Below are 23234 nucleotides of genomic sequence, written 5' to 3' on the forward strand. Positions count from 1 at the left end.
AAAGTCCAATTGTTGATGGCAAAATCTGTTAAAAGCTGGTTGTAATCCATTGCTTACAGTCAAAGTCCAATTGTTGTTGGCAAAATCTGTTAAAAGCTGGTTGTAATCCATTGCTTACAATCAAAGTCCAATTGTTGTTGGCAAACTCCGTTAGTTTGGTTGTAATCCATTGCTTACAGTCAAAATCCAATTGTTGTTGGCAAACTCCGTTAAAAGCTGGTTGTAATCCATTGCTTACAGTCAAAAGTCCAATTGTTGTTGGCAAAATCCGTTAAAAGTTGGTTGTAATCCATTACTTACGGTTAAAAGTCCAATTGTTGTTGGCATGTACAGAGAGTTTGATTACCCTATCTCTCCTGATGGTTCCGTGAAAGTCATGTATGACTCATCATCTTGAGGAATTCCCAGAAGCTTGGAGGTTTTTTCGTGTTAGAAAACTCCAATGATGTTGGTTTTGTTTAATTTCTTTGTAAAGAATTATCATAGCCTTTTGCGTGGATGATCTACTTATAAGAAGACTCCCGTTTATCTTTGTTTTGCATAAATTCCCTGTTGGGAATCTCCAAAATCTTTGATTGGATGAATTTCTTGTGAGAAATCTCCAGAGTTGTCAGATATATTCTAAAGTGTCAGGTCATGTATGAACCTGTTGATGAAACTTGCTTTGTATGTTTCCCAATATTGTCAGGTCATGTATGAACATATGGATGTATTTTTCTTTGAATTTTCCAGTGTCGTTGGGTCATGTATGAACCTGTTGATAAAACTCCCTTTGTTTTTTCCTAAGTGTCGTCAGGTCATGTCTGAATTTGTGAGTGAAACTTTCTTTGAATATCCAAATGTTGAGGTCACATATGAACCTATTGATTAAAAATTCTTTGGTTTTCTAATTTTCTTAGGTCATGTTTGAACCTATTGTCGAAACGCTTTGAATTTTCCAATGGTGTTAGGTCAGGTATGAGCCTGTTGATGGAACTTTTCTTTGTACGTTTTCTAGTATTGTCAGGTCATGTTTGAACCTGTTTATGGAACCTTTTTATATCCCCTAACATTGTCAGGTCATGTTTGAACCAGTTGTTGAAAATTCTTTGAATTTTCCGGTGTTGTCAAGTCATGTATGAACCTGTTGATATACTCTTTTTGAATTTTTTCTGAGTTTGTTAGGTCATGTCTGAACCTGCTGTCAGAACTTCTTGATATTCCCCAGCATTGTCAGGTCATGTATGAACCTGTTGTTGAGCTTTCATTCCAGAATTACCAGGTCATGTATGAACCTGTTTTGAAGAATCTTTCTCTATGATTATTCCAGTATTACCAGGTCATGTATGAACCTGTTTTGAAGAATCTTTCTCTATGATTGTTTCGGTGTTGTCAGGTCATGTATGAACCTGTTGTAGAAATTTTTCTTATTCGGGTTTAGTAAGTCATATGTGAACTTACTGTCAAAACCTCTTGTATTCTAAGTGTCGTTTATCAAATTTCACTTTGAGTACTCCCCGGTGTGTGTCTGACTCTCCAACAGGATTGTTTTCCTCAGCGAGTTTGGTTTTTACCATTCGTCTGTCTCCCTGTGGACCATCGGCATTCCCCACAGATTGGTCTGTCTAGTAGCATCTCCTGTTAAGGGTTCACCATATCCCTAGCAGATAAAAATTACAAAAAGGAGAATCTTTCACCCATGCATATCATCTCATATCATTTTCATTTCAGGATCAAAATCCGGGTCTTCTTAGTATTTAATTATCTCCCACTATGATCACATGGAGAGTGTATTGCTTCATATTCTCTAGTTGAAGATACTTAAATAGGGGCAACTGTCACACCCCAATTTTGACCCTGAATCGTTGATTCAACACATTCATCATAGCTATTGCATCTCTACATAGCATACCATGCATTCCATACCGCATAGGGCCTAGAATATCAGTCGAAATAATTTTTTGGGATCTACAGGCGAACCGGTTGAATTAATCGCCAGATGTGCGTCAAATCAGTAGACGAGAAATTTTAATATCAAGCTTGCAAACACCATTTTTATTAATCTATGTTTCGTGTAGTTTAATCTGGTATGCTCGATTTATTTTTCGGCTACATTTTCGGTCATCTTTTGACCCGCCTGAGCCATTCAATCGGTCAAAATTTATTTCAAAATTAAAAGAAATGCTGTATTTTTCCAATAAGTTTATTTCGCACTGATCATTTTGGTGCATTCATTTTAATTTTTCAAACATTTTTGTGTCCGACTTTTATTTATTTTGAGTCCTTTTATATTTATTTCTTTGACTAAATTTTCAAAATAATTATTTAGAATTAGTTGTAATGTCATTTCGGTTTTGTGTAGATTATTTTAATATGTTTGATTTTATTGACTTTAATTATTTATTTTATTTTATTCTACGCTAAAATTATAATAGATGGTCATTTTCGTCATTTATAAAATTTAGAAACCTTAGTTTAAGTAGTATATATAGTTTAGGATGTTGGAGTTAGGAAAAGGAGTCCAAGGACCTAACGGCCGCCCCCAATTAGTTCTCTCCTCACTCAAATTTTCGAAATCAGAATAATAAGAGGGGAGAGAGTGACCACAAAAAAAACAGGCATCACATGACCGTTGAGTGAGATTTTCTTCTTTCTTCTTCTTTAGTAACAAAAACCCAAATCCACCGTCACCATGCCGCAACCACCTACCTTCAAACCTCTCCATCCGTCGCCAACCTTTCATCTACTCTGTGATAACCACACAATCCTTCCACCAGGAACTACCGCGTCCACCCCGCCGCGAGATCTCTTCACACACGAAACCCCACTTCTCCACATCACACAACTCAAAACCCTTCACAGTAACAAACTCCGCCGCGTCAACATCTCCGTTCGACTCTACCCCCAAACCTTTGTAACCTCACCGCCAAGCACAACAATTCCTCCTCTGTGAGTCTCTACCACCGCCAGCGTCACCTCCTCCATCCGCTTCCTTCAACCGCTCTTACCCCGTTACTTCCCCTAACGAATACAGTCTCTTCTTCGCTAATTGCGCTCCTCAAACCTCAGTTTCTATGGTCGTTCGCACCGAGATTTTCAATCTCGAATCGGACGGTTCCAAGGACTATCTCTCCGCCGGACAAACTCAACTCCCTTCCATGTTCTTCCTCTTCTTTCTCGCATACCTAACTTTCTTCGTCTTCTAGGTTTACATTTGTTACACCAATAAACATTCCGTTCACAGAATTCATCTTTTAATGGCGGTTTTGCTTCTCATGAAAGCTTTGAATCTTATCTGTGCTGCAGAGGATAAGCATTATGTTAAGGTCACTGGTTTACCTCATGGATGGGATGTGTTGTTCTATATTTTCCAGTTCATTCGTGTTGTTGTGTTGTTCACTGTTATCGTTTTGATCGGTACTGGTTGGTCTTTTCTTAAGCCGTTTTTGCAAGATAGGGAAAAGAAGGTGTCGATGATTGTGATCCCTCTTCAAGTTTTGGCTAATTTGGCTTCTGTTGTGATTGGTGAGACTGGTCCTTTTATCAAAGATTGAGTTACTTAGAGTCAGGGGTTTTTGCTTGTTGATATTATTTGCTGTTGTGCTATTATTTTCCCTATTGTTTGGTCTATAAGATCGCTTAGGGAAACGTCGAAAACCGACGAAAAAGCGTCTAGGAATCTTGCGAAGTTGACACTTTTTAGGCAGTTTTATATTGTTGTTATTGGGCATCTGTATTTTACGAGAATAGGTTGGTTTACTTTTTTCCCTTTCAATGCCTTGCCACGTGTCCCTTCGTGATAGGTTGGACCTGGATTTCAAAATGAATGTTGGATATGATGCGCCGTCCCACCCCACATATTAGATCCATTTTCTTATTATTATTTTTTTTTCACTTATTTAATTTAGGTTATATTTGCTTCATTTTAGGATTTTTATGCGATTGGGCTTTAGGCCCATATCTTTCCATTGCCACCCCATATTTCAGATCCATTCTCTTATATTATTTATTGACTTATTTAATTTAGGTTATACTTGCTTTATTTTGTGGGTTTTATGCGATTGGGGTTTAGGCCCATATTTTTCCACTGACATCCCATTTCCATGAGTAAACCCTCATCATTTAATGTATTTTTTAAAAATATTTTTGTTATAGTTAATTAATTGGTTAGAAGTTCATTTGATGAAGACGTTCAATTTTCATTTAATTAGTAAATTACTTGATGATTGGCTTGATCGATTTTCATGTGTTGGGTATTTTATTTAGATATTATCTATCCGCGTTCACTTCATACACGTAAATATTCGTATTTTAGTTTCACTGATGTTGCACTCGGTCCTACTAACAATTTCAATTTTAAACTTTTTTCACCATATTTTCAAAAATTAATCCACATAATTTCTAAACTGGTTTCAATCATTTTCAAATAAATAATTCCAAACTTTCGTACATTGATCATATCAATTTAATTTCAAACCATTTTCTTAATAAAATTGGAAGAAAAAGATTATCCTGGATGGAATATCCAGTCATAATCCCGAACATTAGGCTCAAGCTGTAAGAGCTTGCAAGCCATGAATATCCGTCTTCTCTTCCCCACACTCCATTCTTCAAATCGTTTTCTTAACAAAGTTGGAAGAAAAAGATTACCTGGATGAAATATCCAGTCGTAATCTCGAATGCTAGGCCCAAGTTGTAAGAGCTTGTAAGCCATAAGTGTTCGCCTTCCCTCCAAAACATTCGTAAATATTTGAACCATTTTCTTAACAAATTGGAAAGAAACAGACTGCCTGGGTAGAATATCCAGACGTAGTCCCGCGTATTAGACCCAAGCTGTAAGAGCTTGCAAGTCACAGGTACTCGTCTTTCAAACTCCAAAATACTTAATTCCTATCTTAACCTCTTTCGATAAGATGGAAATGGAACACGGTGTATACTGTGCACTCCTGAGATTTGACTCTCGCTGTCATTATCAATGTGGTTTCTTCAAACCCCTTTCTCAATCAAATTCAAAACACATAATCTTTATTAAACACTTTTTCAATAAATATGGAAATGGACCATGGTGTATACCGTGCACTCCTGAGACTAGGATTCGAGATGGATATCTCGCTCATCCAAGTTCTCGCCATTACTCAAAGATACATCCGACCAATCAAACTCTTTTTGGCCGCCGTGCGATTGATCAAAAAACCTTTTTCATAAACGAAAGACATATTGTCTTAAGGTGATGCAAAACAATGTTTCGGCCACGATCGTTGAGTCGAGATAAGTGACGTTTTCCGAATGCTAATTTGTAAATCCATTCGATGTGTGGTATACGTCCGCTCCTCATCTGTTTTGGGTAAAACAATGTTTTCATCGATTAACACAATATATCTTTCGCTAAAATCGACCAACAAATAAACATTTTCTACCCAGAACTACGTAAGCCTTGATTTCTCTATTTGAGATACGTAGGAGCAGGATTTGTAAATCTTGTCAGGCCCACTAATAAAAAACTTAGGTTTAGTCCTTCGTCAAAAATCCAAAAAATATTCTCCTCTCTTCTATTCTTTCTTTCCCACCTAATAACTTAAAGCCTAACATTTCAAACTAACATTAATGCACACAACTAACCTAATGGTTCCCGTTGAGTACAACGGACGTGAGGGGTGCTAATACCTTCCCCTTGCGTAATCGACTCTCGAACCCTGATTTGGTTGCGACGGCCATAATCATTGTCGTTTTGTATTGAGTTTTATCGATATTTCCCCTTTCCTTTTTAGGAATAAATAAAGTTCGGTGGCGACTCTGTTCAGTCCATTATTGCGAGCGTGCGATTACGTTTCGCTTAAGTCGTATTCATTTTTTGAGGTGCGATAGATAACATAGGTAGAATTCCCTTATTCTTTGCATGCTAACATTAGGTAGATGTTCCCCTCTATAAATCCTAACACATAGGTCCACATTGCATGACAACTCTAGGGCAGAGCTTCCCCACTTTTAGACCTTCCGTGCGTCTCCGATCTTGTGGCATGTCAGTCCGTTCTATTGCAAAGAGGTAACTGCCTAAGACTCGATTCAGCGAGCTGCGACACCTACTGCTAGGACGTTGAACATATTGCCCACTTTCCTTTGACACAGCTGGTGTCCTCTTCTGTAAGTCCATGTTCAGATGGCAATCCTTAACCCCTAGTTAGTCGAACTACGACAACTCTGATTCTCATGTTCAGATGAGATACGTAGGCACGAGACCCGATGTCTTGTCGAGTTTGACTGACGACTAACAACTAATCCTTGTTTGCTTTCGCCCTTGCTGCGATTCTTTTCTCTCGCCCTCGTTGCGATCGAGACCTTCCCTTTCTCTTGCCCTAGTTGCAATCGAGACCCTTGTTCCCGTAGTTAGCTGAACTACATTTTTGCTCTAATTCTCATTCCAGATGAGATACGTAGGCATAAGACGTGATGTCTTAGCGAGCACACTTCTCTTTCACCCATAGGTAGCCGAGCTACGAAGACTCTGATTCTCATACTCAGATGAGATACGTAGGCAGTGGATGCGACATCCTTGCGAGTCACTTTCTTTTAACCTTCTTTTAGCAGATAGTACATTAGATATACCTACACCCTTTAGACTAGAACAACAAGAGTGGATCCCGTAGAGTACTACGGACGTGTAGGGGTGCTAATACCTTCCCTTCGCATAATCGACTCCCGAACCTAAGATTTGGTTGCGAGACCTTGTCTTTTCCTTCTCTTCAGGTTTTCTTCGATCGTTTCCTTTCCCTCCTTTGGGATAAATAACGAACGGTGGCGACTCTTCTGTTTTCTTTTTTTCGCTGGTTGTTTTTTTCACACCAGTTGCGACAACCGTGTCATCCTTGGCCAGTTCAATATTGGGCCCATAGACATTTATCCTGTTACGCAGGATGGGCAAATTCTATCTAGGTCACTCATGTCCCTTAGCATGCTTCGTGGAGTACCCATCAACTGTCTTTATGGTCATCTAGTTACGGACAATGTTTGATCAACAAGAAGGCACTCGACTCTACATCTAGGGTCCATAGTGGTTTCAGGTCGAAGGGTGGTATACACCATTATCACCATGAGAATAACTTATGACACTTTGCATAACATTCTATATAGTATTCTCATAGCGGGTCAATCCAGTATAAATATTACTCTTAATATTCATACCTATGTTTAAGACTTGATAACTCCTTATCCATGATCCATGAGATGTGATCATCAGTCTATATACATAATAGTCTTAATGATTTAATGTTATCCCACTTCACAATAAAGCTCGACTATGGATACTTTAAGAATAGTGTTCTTATGTTTAATGTGATCTCATGATTAAGTCACACTTGATACATTAAACGGGTTATCTATTCTAGGGACTTTATTAGACAAACATAATAAAGAAAAAGCCTTTTATTATTAATAAATAATTCGATACAAGTACCAAAAGTATTGGCCTCTAGGGCTTACACCAACAATCTCCCACTAGCACTAGAGCCAATCAGGCATACCCCTAATGCCCATAGATCTAGTATGGCCATCATGCTTCTGCTGCGCAAGAGGCTTTGTCAGTGGGTCAACAATATTGTCAAGTGTAGGTAATTTGCATATTTTCACATCTCCTCTATCTATTATCTCTCGAATAAGGTGATAACGCCTAAGTATGTGTTTGGATCGTTGGTGAGATCTAGGTTCCTTAGCTTGTGCGATAGCACCATTATTATCACAATAGAGACCAATGGGATCCACAATGCTAGGAACTATGCCAAGTTCACTAATGAACTTTTTGATCCAAATAACTTCCTTTGCTGCACTTGAGGCAGCAATATACTCGGCCTCAGTTGTAGAATCAACAACTGTATCTTGCTTTGAACTTTTCCAACTCACAACGCCACCATTTAAGCAAAACATATAACCAGATTGCGATCTAAAGTCATCCTTATCTGTCTGAACCTAGCATCGGGTATCCAATTACAGCCAGCTCTTCCTGACCTCCATATATCAAGAATGAGTCCTTAGTCCTTCTCAAATACTTAAGGATATTCTTGACAGCTACCCAATTAGCATCACCAGGATCAAATTGGTACCTACTCGTTGCACTTAAAGCATACGAGACATCTGATCGAGTACATAACATGGCATACATGATAGATCCTATTGCAGATGCATATGGAATCTTATTCATGCGATCCCTTTCTTCCTTAGTTGACGGGGATTGTGTTTTTGATAGACATAAGCCATGTTGCATATGTATGAATCCTTTCTTGGAATCATGCATATTAAAGCGTCTTAACACTTTGTCTATGTATGTACTCTGACTTAGGCCAAACAGGTTTTGTGACCTATCTCTATAGATTCTGATTCCTAATATATTAGATGCTTCACCTAGGTCCTTCATAGAAAAGCATTTCCCCAACCAAGACTTTACTTGTTGCAGGGTAGGGACATCGTTTCCAATGAGTAATATGTCATCTACATATAATACCAGGAAAACAATCATGCTCCCACTAACCTTCTTGTAGACACAAGGCTCATCTTCGTTCTTGATGAATCCATATTGTTTTACTGTTTCATCAAAACGAAGATTCCAGCTTTTGGAAGCTTGCTTTAATCCATAGATTGATCTTTGTAACTTACATATCTTTTGGGCTTCTTCTGGTATGTCAAATCCTTCAGGCTGTGTCATGTACACATCCTCGAGAAGATTCCCATTAAGGAAAGCAATTTTGACATCCATCTGCCATATTTCATAACCATGATATGCAACGATAACAAGTAAAATCCGAACAGATTTAAGCATTGCAACTGGTGAAAAGGTTTCATCATAGTCAACCCCATGAATTTGTTTATATCCTTTTGCAACCAGTCTTGCCTTATAGGTATGTACCTTACCATCCATGTCAGTCTTCTTTTTGAAGACCCACTTGCATCCTATAGGGTTAACTCCTACAGGAGGCTCTACCAAGGTCCAAACTTGTTTTGTGTACATGGAATCCATTTTAGATTTCATGGCTTCTAGCCACTTCTTAGTCTCGGGACCAGTTATGGCCTCTTGGTAGGTCACAAGCTCATCTTGATCCACGAGTAATACATCACCTTGATCAGTTATGAGATATCCATATCTCTCAGATATGTGACGCATCCTTCTTGACTTACACTGGTCTTGTTCTACTTGAGCAGGTTGCTCTTCCACAACTACTTGTGTTTCCTGCTCTAATTCCTCCATAGGTGTATTAATGCTTTGTGATTCTTGAATTTCTTCAAGCTCTACTTTCCTCCCACTGATTCCTTTGGAAATAAATCCCTTTTCTAGGAAAACTCTAGTTCGAGCGACAAACACTTTGCCCTTAGAAGGATTGTAGAAGTAATACCCTCTTGTTTCTTTAGGATACCCCAAAAATAAGCATTTGTCAGATTTGGGCTCAAGCTTAGTTGAAATTTGTCGTTTCACATAAACTTCGCAACCCCAAATCTTCATGTAAGACATATGTGGTTTCTTTTCACTCCATATCTCATACGGTGTCTTCTCAACCTTTTTGGATGGAACACGGTTAAGTGTGTAAGCTGTTGTCAATAGTGCATGTCCCCAAAAGGAGTTTGGAAGATTGACGTGACTCATCATGGATCGGACCATGTCTAACAGGGTTTGATTTCTTCTCTCAGATACACCATTCCATTGGGGTGTTCCAGGAGGAGTAAGTTGGGATAGGATCCCACATTCTTTTAGATGGTCATCAAACTCTAGGCTTAAATACTCGCCACCTCAATATGATCGAAGAGTTTTAATATTCTTACCTAGTTGGTTTTGTACTTCATTCTTGAATTCCTTGAACTTTTCAAAGGACTCTGATTTGTGTTTCATTAAATACACATAGCCATATCTACTGAAATCATCAGTAAATGTGATGAAGTACTGAAAACCTCCTCTGGCTGGTATGTTCAGTGGTCCACATACATCAGTATGTATGAGGGCTAAAAGATCATTAGCTCTTTCACATTTTCCTGTGAATGGAGACTTTGTCATCTTTCTAATTAAACAAGATCTGCATGTCTCATATGATTCATAATCAAAAGTGTCCAAGAGTCTATCTTTATGGAGTTTGGAAATGTGTTTCTCATTTATGTGGCCTAATCGACAATGCCAAAGGTAAGTTAGATTTAACTCATTAGGTTTCATCCTTTTAGTATTAATGTTATAAATAGGCATTTCAAGATCAAGGACATATAGTCCATTGTTCATTTGTGCAGTAACATAGAATATATCATTCAAATAAATTGAGCAACAATTGTTCTTTATTATAAATGAAAAACCAAACTTGTCCAAACAAGAAACAGAAATAATATTCCTGCTAATTGCAGGTACATAATAACAGTTCTCTAACTGAATTATTAAACCACTAGGTAAAGTCAATACATAAGTTCCTACGGCTAAAGCAGCAACCTTTGCTCCATTGCCAACTCGTAGGTCAACTTCACCTTTTGCCAAATCTCTACTCCATTTTAGCATCTGCACATTGGTACAAATGTGAGAACCACATCCATTATCTAATACCCATGATGCAGAAGTAGATAAATTAATTTCAATAACAAAAATACCTGAAGTTGAAGTCTCTACTCCATTCTTCTTATCTTCCAGGTACTTTGGGAAGTTTCTGTTCCAGTGTCCGGTCTTACCGCAATGGAAGCAGGTGCCTTCCTTTGCTATGCCTCCACTAGGCTTCAAAGCAGCAATAGTGGGTTTGGGTTTGGAAACTTCCTTGCCTTTCCCTTCATCACCCTGCTTGGTGGGTCTTTTGTTCTGTTTCTTTCCATTTCCGATCATCAGAATGGACTTCCCTTTTGACTTCAGATTCTTCTCAGCAGTTCTTAATATGGCTAGCAATTCAGGAAGAGATTTGTCCATATCATTCATATTGAAATTCAAGAAAAATTTACTGAATCTATCTGGCAACGATTGCAAGATCAAATCAGTCGCAAGTTCCTTTCCGAGGGGAAAATCCAACCTCTCAAGGTTTTCCACATACCCAATCATCTTGAGCACATGGGAACCTACAGGGGCTCCCTCAGCTAACTTGCCTTGAAAAAAGGCTTTTGAAACTTCAAACCTTTCATGCCTCTCTATAGAGGCATCATAGAGAGGCATCATTGCTTTTGAAACTCCCTATTCCTTGATCTATTTGCTTGGCTATTGTGTTGTCTGAAGTCCTCTCTATAGAGGCATCATTGTTGTATGCTCAATTTTCAAAATCAAGCAAGTTCATGATGAACACCATCAAGTTTCAACCTCTGATTTCTCTCACTATGGAGATCTAGAGTAGAAATGGATGGCACAGGGGTGATGTACATCACCCCAGCTTTAATTTGGTACCTGGATCGTGAGTTTTGGTTGAGTTTGGAGGACCTGCAACTCTGGCCGGAGCTTGTATGCTCGCCGGAGAAGACGGTGGCGCTGGCCACCGTCCACCATGCCAGATTGAATCTGGACCATTGGATGCATCTCCCACGTTTTAATCTCAGCCATGCGTTTGGATTACTTGCTTTAATTCCAGGTGTGACGCGTTTGACTTGGACTCACCATGAGCGCGCGTCTCACATCCGTCTGATCAGCCACGTCAATTAATGAGGCTTGATCAGACGCTTGTGGTTTTTTTGATTTTCTTATTTTCTGATTTTATTTCTTTTATTTCCTTTATTTTCAAAGATTCATAACTTCTCCATTTTAATTCCAAAAAATATGAGACCAATTGCATTCTTCTCCATTTAAATTCTAGTTTCTAAAAGTGATTTTTAAAATTTTTTATCTTGTACATTTGATATTTTTGTGAATTTTCTCTTTTCTGGTTATTTTTAATTCATTTTAAATAGTTTTTAATATTCAAAAAATACAAAAATATTTTCTCAACCTATTTGAATGATGATGGATCTATGAAAAATATTCTCATCAATTTACTAGTTGATTTGAGATTTATTTGAGATTTTAGTTCAATTAGGTTATTTTTATTCATTTTTAATTGATTAAAAATAGTTTCTGACTTTTAAAAATGCTGAAATTTTTTGTCAAACTTTGTTTGACCTTGTTGAACTTAGGATAAATCACTTGGACTTTTCAAAGTTAATTTGAAGTGATTTTGAAGTTTGACCTTTCTTTAATATTTTAATTCAAGTTTATTTTAAATATTAAAAATGCCAAAAAATATTTTGTTCATTTCTTGACTTCCAATCTTCATCTCACTTCTATTTTGATTGTTTGACCATGATCTTCAATGTCATTGGTCAACACTTGTTGATTGGTACATTTTATTTCATTTAATGCACTTTATTCTCTCCTTTTCCATTTTCCATTATTCATCTTCTTCTTCTTCTTTCTTCTTTTTGATCAATGAGTTGAAGGTTGATAAGTTAGCATTGATTAGGGAGGTTTAATCTTCCTTGATTCAAATCTAATTCATCTTGATCAAATGATCAAGTGAATGGCTTTGCATTAAGGATAGGTTGCTTCCTAAGTCATGCAAAGGACTTAAACCAATACAAGATCACTTCCCATGTTCTTTTTGGCATGGCAAGTTGTTGGAACTTGGTTCACTAATCAAGACTTCTAACTTGTGTTGTTGCCTACATTATTATTGACCGGCCTCAGATAGTTGTGACTTCTACATAAGTCCAATTACGATTGTTTAACATAGCGCTAAATTTGCCTTATGGCACATTAACTACTAACATTAACTATTAACCATTAACATTTACTTTTTGCACTTTACATTTATGCAATTTATTATTCTTGTACATATTATCCATTTGCTTTTTCCTTTGCTCATTGGAGCACATGTTTATGTTAATGCCATTTGCCTTTTGCTCATATGAGCACATATTTGTGCATATACTTTTGTACTTGTGTTTTGTTTTGATTGTTGTGGACCAAATGCAAAGAATTTGACAAAATGGACTTAGACTTTAGGACTTTCCCTATGCAAATTGGAGTCAATGAGCAACTAGGCATTGGGCCTTTAGAGTGCTATAAAAGTCAAAGAGCAACTAGGCATTGGGCCTTTAGAATGCTTAATATTGAAGATGACTTTGAAAGGACTAACTTCTAAACTCCTCTTGTCCATTCCTCATTTATTTTTATAGAACTTTTTGATGTGTGTTTTGTGCTAGGGATTCCAACATTGAGCCAAATGGAGGAACCATTGCCATGAGTTTCTAAGAGAGAGAGATCCAAGATGCATTGAGGAGCTTTCCAAGGGTTCATTTGATTGTTGATTGCTTGAGTTTATGCTTATGTGATTGCTTATTCCAAAGGATGGGAGCTACTTGGATCATCAATATGATCTCAAGAGAGGAACTCCATTGTGGTCTTATTCTTTATCCCTCACCTCTTGTATGCTTAGGACTTTAGCCATTCTTCTTCTTCTCTCCACTCTAACCCAAGCCAAAAATTTTGTGCAAACATTTAACAATTGTTTTCAACATTAGAAACCTAAGCCTTATGCTTTTGATTTTCAAACTTTCTTTTCTTAATACTTATTTGAATTGAACTTCTAAGCCCACTTTGACCATTTTGTAAATACTTTTCATTGGTAAATACAACCCATTCAAATGTCTTTTTGTGGTTTTAATGGCCACCTTCTTAATCAAATTTTTCATAACCCTTAGCTATTAGGTTTGAGTTATCCTTGAGGTAGATGTAATACTCACCTGTATCCTTAGTGATGGACAATGAGTCTTCCATGCTTATTATAGGGTTAACCCCTCACTAGCATGTTGAAGCTATCCTCACATGGTGGATTTGTGGTTTTAGGTTGAGTTTTCTCCCTTGGATAACAAAAGACCTTAAGGCTTTTGGACCAATCAATTCACCAATTTGTTTTGAGATTTTTACCCCGAACTACGAGGTTTTGATCCTAATCTTTTTTAAGATGGTACGTAGGCAATGGGTTTATCCATTCAAACACAAAAATGTAAATAACTTGTACATTCTCTTCTCATCTCTTCAATCATGTTTGCACAAACAAATTTTCACAAAATACCAACCTTATAACCAATGTGAAAAGGGCTCCCTAGGAGTACCTAGGATGTTTTGGGTGCCTAACACCTTCCCATTGCATAACCAACCCCCTTACCCAGATCTCTCACCTTTTTACTAGTTTTTGATTCGATAAAACTTTTAGGTTTTTGTTCGCTTTCTAACCATTCCTTTGGATAAATAGAAGTGCGGTGGCGACTCGACATGTATGATTTACCTTAGATTTAGTCAATATCTCTAATGGTAACGAATACCCCGCTACAGGAAAGTGGCGACTCTGCTGGGGAAGTTGTTGACCTAGTGGGTTTTGTCTACTTTTCATATTGTGTTGTATTATGTTGTATATTGTTTTGTGACATATTTTTGTGCAATTTGGGATTACTGTATTGTATGTAATTATTGATTTGCTTGAATATTAATTCCTTGTATGCTTGGTGATCTTTGTGAGATGAGTTATATACCCGAACTCGAGTGCACTTAGGATAAGAGAATGGCTTAGTCTTGTTGACTTGTGTGGAGTTATTCCTTAGCAAGTTGACTTGCAAGTCCATTCACTTGGTAGAGGTCATGTTGGGATCAATAATGTCACACAAGTAGTTGGGATCAATTGCATAACCAACCCCCTTACCCAGATCTCTGACTTTTTTACTAGTTTTTGATTCGATAAAACTTTTAGGTTTTTGTTCGCTTTCTAACCATTCCTTTGGATAAATAGAAGTGCGGTGGCGACTCGACTTGTGTGATTTACCTTAGATTTAGTCAATATCTCTAATGGTAACGAATACCCCGCTACACAATCCTAATCATTCTTATGCCTTAGGGCACCATCCACATCTTTCATGATCCATATCATCTACCTTCTATCATAAACCATTCACCCCAGTGACACACTGCTTCCTTTGAAACCAAATGCAGTTTTCTTTGGAATCCCATATATACCTTTTTAGGACACTTGTCCACCTTTGCACCAAGAGATGTTTGCTATGGAACCAAACACTTATTTCCTTATTTTTGGTCATGATAATACAATGGGTATGCCTTTCTCCCTACACATCTTAGTCTATACCACCTTACTCTTGGGTTTCAAATACCATTTACCCCTATGGATTCCAATATACCCTTACCTTTGGTTCCAAACTATACCCATCTTGTCACTCTTACCAAATCTTCATTTCCGTGACTTTGGTTACTTTTCTCTATCATTCCATTCATATCCATGATGTATTCATATTCTACCTTCATTCACTTCATGTGATATATTGTGGGTTTGAGCCAAATACACTATTTCTTTGAGCATTATCATGTGTCTGCTTGTGAACCAAAAGTTGTTTGGCTTATGGCCAGACACTTAATTCTCTTTGTTCCGGTTATTGCAATACATTAATACCATTACTTAGGCCCCTCACTTTTTGGTCCATACCGGTTTTACTCTTGGGTTCAAATTCCATCCCCTTTTCGGAATTAAACGAAATTATTCTTTGGTTTGGACCATACCTTGATCACACAATTATTTTCACCTCCCACCATTAGTTCTATGAACTACGGAGCTCTGAATTTCTTATTGCAGTATAAAGATACGTAGGAATAAGGGCCCCAACCCTTACCAGGCACTTTATCTATTCTATTCTTTTCCCTTATTCTTTCGCGAGTAACCCTTAAATATAACACCCATTCGAGCAAGAACGATCAAAACGGTTTCCATGGAGTACCATGGATGTTAGGGGTGCTAATACCTTCCTCTTGAATAACTTACTTCCTTACCCATATATCTCTTTCCCCGGGTTTTAATGATGTTTTCCCTTTCCTTCGGGAATAAATAAAGTTCGATGGCGACTCTGTTGTATGTTCGAGCGTGCGATATGTTCGGATATATTTCTGCTAGACTCAATAAGGACATGGAAATATTTGTATGAGGCATTCTTGAATCAATATAAGTATAATCTAGATATGGCTCCTATGAGATTGCAAATAAAAGATCAGTCATAAAGGTCTAATGAGACGTTTAAAGAGTATGCGCAAAGGTGGCGCAAGATGGATTCAAGGGTCAAGCCTTCTTTGTCTGATATAGATTTGGTAGATACTTTATAGGAACTCTCCAGGGTTTGTACTATTAAAATATGGTTGGTAGTTTATCTTCCAACTTTGCTGATATTAGTCGTGATTGGAGAAAGAATAGAAAGTGGGCTCAAGTCAGGAAAGATCACCAACAGTAATACTAATCAACAATCTATAGCCATGAAGCCTCCAAATGGTTATGCAAAGAGGAAAGAAGGAGAAACACATGTTGTGACAACAAATGTTCCTCAATACCAAGCTCCTATGGCCCCGACGTCGTACTTTCCTTATCCATATGTAATTGTCACTCAGTTCCAACAACAACCTTTCCAGAATCAACCGCAGATCCATCATCCTCTCCAGGCTCCGCAACAATAACAACCTCCTCAAGGGCAGGCTCCACAAAGACAATATCAGAATAACAGAAATCAGAATTTGAATCGCCGTAATCAGGGTCAGAACCATAATCAAAATCAAAGGCGTCCGCAGTATACAAAGATCCATGTGTCGTACACTCAGTTATTACCCTACCTGGTGCATGTAGGGGCCATTATTCCTAAAGAGATCCCACCGGCAGTGTTTCCTTATCTGCTAAAACACAACCCTAATGTGTCATGTGCTTTCCATGAAGGTTATATTGGGAATTCAACCGAAGACTATTTTGTGTTCAAAAATTGAGTGCAAGAACTTATTGATCAAGATATTCTTTCTCTCACTGAGGAGAAGCCAAATGTGAAGACCAATTTGTTGCTCAATCATGGTAGTCCGAAAGTTAACACAATTCTTGAAGAAGAAGAAAGAACACAAATGGTCAGTCTAGTGGGTGATTTGAAGACTTCATTATCAGTTATCTCAGCAAATTTGCAGAAGCATGGTTTTTTGGCTGGTGTTCATGACAACTGTGACATATGCAAGACCGATCCAAATAAGTGTGAAGAACTCAAGGGTTGTGTCCAAGAGTTGATGAATCAGAGGGTCTTACAGTTTGCAAGAGCTAGAGCTGTGGAAGAAGTTTTTGTCATTGAGCCAATCGAGATTATGTACCGAAAGAAGAAGATTGAGGCTCCAATGAAGAAAATACAACCCATCAACATATGTGTTTCCTCTCCATTTCCTTACCAAGATTCCAATGTGGTGCCCTGAAAATATGATGCAAATATCTTTATGGGTGGAAAAGAGATTCAGTTTTTTGATAAGGAAATTATCGGCATAGCATATACATATGGGATGACCTAGAGCGGTCGTGTGTTTGTGCCAAATTATACTCCTAAAAGTATCCAAGCACCAGTGGTGGTTTCTACCCCTCCTTCCCAGGAAGGGACGTCTATATATTTCCCACTATTCTAGTTAGGACACCTAGGTCCATCATGTCAAACGGTACTTCTAGTAGCACAGCTGAAGCAGCCACTTCTAAGGGTAAATAAGTAATCAAAGAACAAGAGCAGCTTGAAAATACTGCAGAAAAGGGACAAGAGTTTCTTAAGTTGATTAAGAAGGGTGATTTCAAGATTATTGACCAGCTGGGTCAAACTCCTTCGAAAATTTCAATCTTATCGTTACTACTCAGGTCAGAGGCTCACTGCAAGGCTCTGCTAGAAGTTCTTAACATTACCCATGTGATGCAAGACATTACAGTTGATCAATTTGATGATGTAGTGGCTAACATAACTACAAGATGGTACCTGGCTTTTAATGAAGTGGAATTGACAGCCGAGGGGCACAACCATAACAAGGCTTTACACATCTCTGTTGCTTATGCAAATACCTTGGTATCTAGAGTCCTGGTTCATACAGGATCTTCACTCAACATCTTGCCAAAGAACACATTGAGTCAATTGAAGTTTGAAGGATCAGAGATGCAGGCTAGTGCACAGGCTGTACGAGATTTCGATGGATCAAGGAGAGAAGTCATTGGAGAGGTAGATTTGCCAATTTGTGTGGGTCCTCACCAATTCACTATCACTTTTCAAGTTATGGACATTCATCCCGCTTATAATTGCCTATTGGGGAGGCCGTGCATTCATGCTTCCAGTGTAGTAACGCCCATTTTACATCAGAAGTTGAAGTTCATGTTTGAAGACAAGCTCGTAATTGTCTATGGTGAGGAGGACTTTATGATTAGTGAGTTGTCATCCTTTCGGTATGTTGAGACAGAGGAAGGGATATCTGAGGCCCCTTTCCACTATTTGGATTTTGAGGATGTCATCTCTACTTCCATTAATCAAATCCAGTTAGCAGTTATGGTGTTATCCTCAATAAATAGTTCTAAGAAGACTCTTGAGAAGGTCCCTCTCTCTGGTTATGTCAAAATTATGAAAGTAGCTGAAAAACACGACCACTTTGGTCTTGGTTACCATCTTACTTCTCGTCATCCTAGTGCAAGGGGGAGTAAGAGGTTCAATCCAGTTCGGTTCAGCAGTGCAGGTTACCAATATGATCTTTCTGTGGCAGTGGTAGATGGTGCAAGCTCTAGCAAGCCAACAGTCTCCAGTTTTGTCCGCAAGTGTCCTCCTGGATTCAAGATAGACAAATGGACAAATATTGTAGTCTTTGTGGTCTTTTCAGAAAATATGTAATGTATTTTGTTTTTCTCATCCCTTTCCGTTGTCTAAGGCATGTGGATAGCTTGTAAGGATTTCCATTGTTTTTAAACACATTATGAAATCAATGAAAGGCAATTTTTTTACATTCAAATTCAAGATCCCTTTTCTTTCTGTTATTTTTACTTTTTCATTAAAATAAAATGGCAAAAGTTTTGTTTTCTTTGTCATACTTTTTTCAAAAGCTCATTCTAAAATAAGCTCATACACATGCAGAGCAAATAATTCCATTAAAAATAACTTGGTTGAAATTCACTATAAATCTGGGTTTTTGATCAACCAAGCTGAAGAGGACAGTGAGGAAGATTGTGAAGTACCGGTTGAACTTTCATGGCTTCTTGATCATGAATAGAAAGATATTTAGCCACATAAAGAGCTGATAGAAGTGATCAATCTAGGTTCTGATGAAGTCAGAGGAGAAGTCAAGATATGGGTGTCCCTCGCAGAGCATGTACACAAGGAGTTAGTCAAGCTACTTCGTGAATATATTTATGTCTTCGCCTAGTATTATCAAGATATGCTTGAGTTGGATACCAATAATGTTGAACATCGCTTACCACTCAAGCCCGAATATCTCCGGTTAAACAGAAGCTTCGCAGAACCAAACCCGACATGGCACTGAAGATTAGAGAAGAGGTTAAAAGCAGTTTGATGTTGGTTTATTATCCATTGTTGAATATCCTTAGTGGGTTTCTAACATTGTCCTGGTTCCTAAGAAAGATGGGAAGGTTAGAATGTGTGTGGATTACCGAGATCTTAACAAAGCGAGTCCAGCAAATGACTTTCCTTTACCTCATATTGATCTTATGGTAGATAACACTACTTAACAATCATTCTTTTCCTTCATGGATGGGTTTTCAGGGTACAACCAAATAAAGATGGCTCCAAATGATATGGAGAATAAGACTTTCATTACACCTTCGGGAACCTACTGCTACAAAGTCTTGCCATTTGGTTCGCAAAATGCAGGGGCAACATATCAACGTGCTATGATGACTTTCTTTCATGATATGATTCATAAAAATATTGAAGTTTATATATATGATATGATTTCCAAATCCAAGACTGAAGACAACCACTTGGACCATTTGAGAAAGCTATTTCCCAGACTCTGAAAATGCAAACTAAGGTTGAATCCTGTAAAGTGCGCCTTTGGGGTCCGATCCAACAAGTTGTTCGGGTTCATTGTGAGGCATAAGGGTATTGAGGTTAATACTTATAAAGTTAGACTAATTAAAGACATGCCATCTCCCAAAACATAAAAGAAAGTCTGAGGTTTCCTTGGACGGTTGAACTACATTTCAAGGTTCATCTCTCATTTTACTGCTACTTGTGAATCAATTTTCAAATTGCTAAGAAAGAATTAAGTGATCATGTAGAATAATGATTGTTAAGAGGCATTCGACAAAATAAAAAAGTACTTGCAAGAACCACTGATCTTGAAGCCAGTTGTTCCTGGTAGGCCACTATTCATGTATCTTACCGTGTTAGATGAATCAATGGGCTATGTATTGGGTCAACATGATGACACCGGCTGAAAAGAGCATGTAATCTACTACTTGAGCAAGAAGTTCACCGAGTGTGAGACCAGATACTCACTATTGGAGAAAACTTGTTGTGTTTTAGCTTGGGAAGCTCGACGCCTAAGACAATATATGATTTGCCATACAACTTTGTTGATATCCAAAATGGATCCAATAAAATACATTTTTTAAAAGCCCGTTGTCAGTGGAAGAATTGCCCGATGGAAAATTTTGTTAACTGAGTATGACATCCAATATGTAACCCAGAAAGCTATTAAGGGGAGCATCTTGTCTGACTACCTTTCCCATCAACTCGTGGAGGGTTATCAACCGATGAAATTTGACTTTCTTGATGAGGACATCATGTTCATTCGAGATTGCAATATTCCAGGCCCTGACGAAGGAACCGAACCAGGATCATGATGGACGCTCATATTCGACGGTTCCTTTAATACAAAAGGTCATGGGATATGGGCAATTATCACATCTCCGACTGGTTTCCATATCACGTTCACCGCTAGATTATGCTTTGACTGCACCAATAACATGGCAGAATATGAGGCATGTATCTACGGTATCGAAGCAAACATTGATTTGAGAATTAGGATTCTTAAGGTGTATGGGGACTCTACTTTAGTGATCATTCAAGTTCGAGGAGACTAGGAAACTTGGGATAAGAAGTTGATTCCATACAGAGAACACGAGGAGAAACAGATTCCCTATTTTGATGAAATCACTTTTCATTATATCCCAAGGGAAGAAAATTAGTTAGTTGATGCTCTAGCTACTCTGGCATTCATGTTTAAAGTCAAGTGGAATAATGAAGCACCTATCATCCGTATTGACCACCTGGATGAACCAAAGCATTATCTAGTAATGGAGGCCAAATCTGACAATAAGCCTTGGTTCTATGACATCAAGAGATATCTGGAAAAACAAGAGTATCCCGAGAAAGCATCCATCACTGACAAGAAGGCTTTGACAAGATTTCCTTCTAAGTTCTTCCTGAATGGGGATGTGTTATACAAGAGGAATTATGATTTAGTGTTGCTCAGATGTGTGGATAGACACGAAGTAAGCACGATCATAAGGTTCGTCCATGAGGGTTGTGAAGGTGTACATGCTAAAGGGCCCGTCATGGCCAAAAAGATCCTTCAGGCTAGTGATTATTGGACAACCATGGAGGTCGATTATTACAACTTCATCAAGAGATGTCACAAATGCCAGTTATTTGGTGACAAGATCCATGTTCCTCCGACTCCATTAAATGTTTTGACTTCTCCTTGTCCCTTCTCCATGTGAGGTATTGACATGATTGGTATGATCGAACCGAAGGCTTCTAATGGTCATCATTTCATCCTAGTTGCCATTGACTACTTCACAAAGTGGGTTGAAGTTGCTTCCTATGCTAATGTTACAAGACAAGTGGTTACACGATTCATAAAGAAAGAAATAACATGTCGCTATGGTGTTCCTAGCAAGATTATTACTAACAATGTCAGTAACTTCAACAACAAAATGATGAGTGAGTTGTACCAAGAATTCAAGATCGAGCATCATAACTCTTCACCATACCAGCCTAAGATGAATGGCACCATCGAAGCAGCTAACAAGAACATTAAGAAGATTGTCCAGAAGATAGTCAAGATGTATAAATATTGGCATGAGATGCTTCCTTTTGCTTTGCATGACTATAAAACTTCAGTGCACACTTCTACTAGGGAAACCCCTTATTCGCTTGTATATGGAATGTATGTTGTTTTGCCTATTGAAGTTGAAATTCCCTCTCTAAGAGTCATTATGGAAGTAGATCTCGATGAAGCTGAATGGGTGTAATCCAGATATGATCAGTTGAATCTCATTGAAGAGAAGCGTTTGACGGTCGTCTTCCATGGTCAACTGTACCAAAGACGCCTCAAAAGATATTTTGATAAGAAGTTTCATCCTCGTGTGTACCAAGCTGGTGAACTCGTCCTCAAGAGATACTCTTCTATACATTTGGATCCTCGAGGCAAGTGGACTCCCAACTATGAAGGACCCTTCATTGTCAAAAAGGCCTTCTCATGAAGGGATTTCATTCTCACCATAATGGATGGGGATGACTTGCCAATGCCGGTGAATTCAGATACAGTAAAAAACTATTATGCCTAGAAAAAAGTGATGAATACAAAGCCCGTTAGATTAGAATCTCCAAGAACCAATCTAGGCAAAAATGGCTATCCTGATGGACCCCAAAAAAAGAAATGTCCATGCAAAAGTTAGGGACAAAACAAAAAAATATACAAGCCCGCTAAGTTGAAAACCCGAATGGGAAACTTAGGCAAAAATAGGTATCCCGATGGAAAAAAGAATAAAAATTTCATGCAAAAGTTAGGGATAAAGGCCTTTGACTATATCTTTTGAGCTTATCTCACCATCAGCTTGACCTCAGACAGTATCTAATCAATCCAATCATCGCCAATCGAAGCAAAGTGTTGGAGCCCAGTGCTACAGTAAATAACAGTCAATGTTATAATCAGTGGAAAATCAAACAAATTTCCCCATTTCCATTTACCTTGTTTTTAAATTTTTGAAATCTCCTCTTTAAGGATTTTTGCATTCTTGTACATATCTCATATGTACAAACTTTTCATAATCATTAATATTCAGTCGTTACTCAATTACTTCTATTTTTATTTTTCCATTTTTTGTTTGCAAAATAACTGCCAATCTTGATTACATAATGCTATAAAACTTTGAGAATAATAAAAGTTAAATCAAGAGAAACACTCCATGCGTTGCTTTGAATATTGAAAGTTCCCTAGTGGGCGATCGGTAGTCTATAGTAAGCACTTGCTACACAAACACATAATTGTTCGGTTAGGTCATACATCTTTCTTCCTCAGAAGATCCAGATGGGAGTCCTCAGCCAGTTGGAATTTCCCATAAGCAATAGTGTTATACCCTAAAATTTGTCCTTCCTTTTTCATCTTTTCACTCAACCCTTGTTTGGGGAATCATCTGTATACACTTATGTTGCATTCATGTGCATCATTCATTCATTAATAC

At 38.0% G+C, this 23234-nt stretch overlaps 1 protein-coding gene across 1 annotated transcript; it reads left to right on the forward strand.

The window, feature by feature from the left end:
* The first annotated feature begins 2982 nt into the window (after nt 1–2982).
* LOC127122329 (protein CANDIDATE G-PROTEIN COUPLED RECEPTOR 7-like) lies at nt 2983–3779 on the forward strand. The gene is given in 1 exon segment (XM_051052681.1): nt 2983–3779. A coding segment is annotated over 1 exon segment (543 nt). The 5' UTR covers nt 2983–3236.
* The last annotated feature ends 19455 nt before the right edge of the window (nt 3780–23234 follow it).

Source organism: Lathyrus oleraceus, chromosome 2 (genome assembly GCF_024323335.1).
Source record: "Lathyrus oleraceus cultivar Zhongwan6 chromosome 2, CAAS_Psat_ZW6_1.0, whole genome shotgun sequence".
Lineage (NCBI taxonomy): Eukaryota > Viridiplantae > Streptophyta > Magnoliopsida > Fabales > Fabaceae > Lathyrus > Lathyrus oleraceus.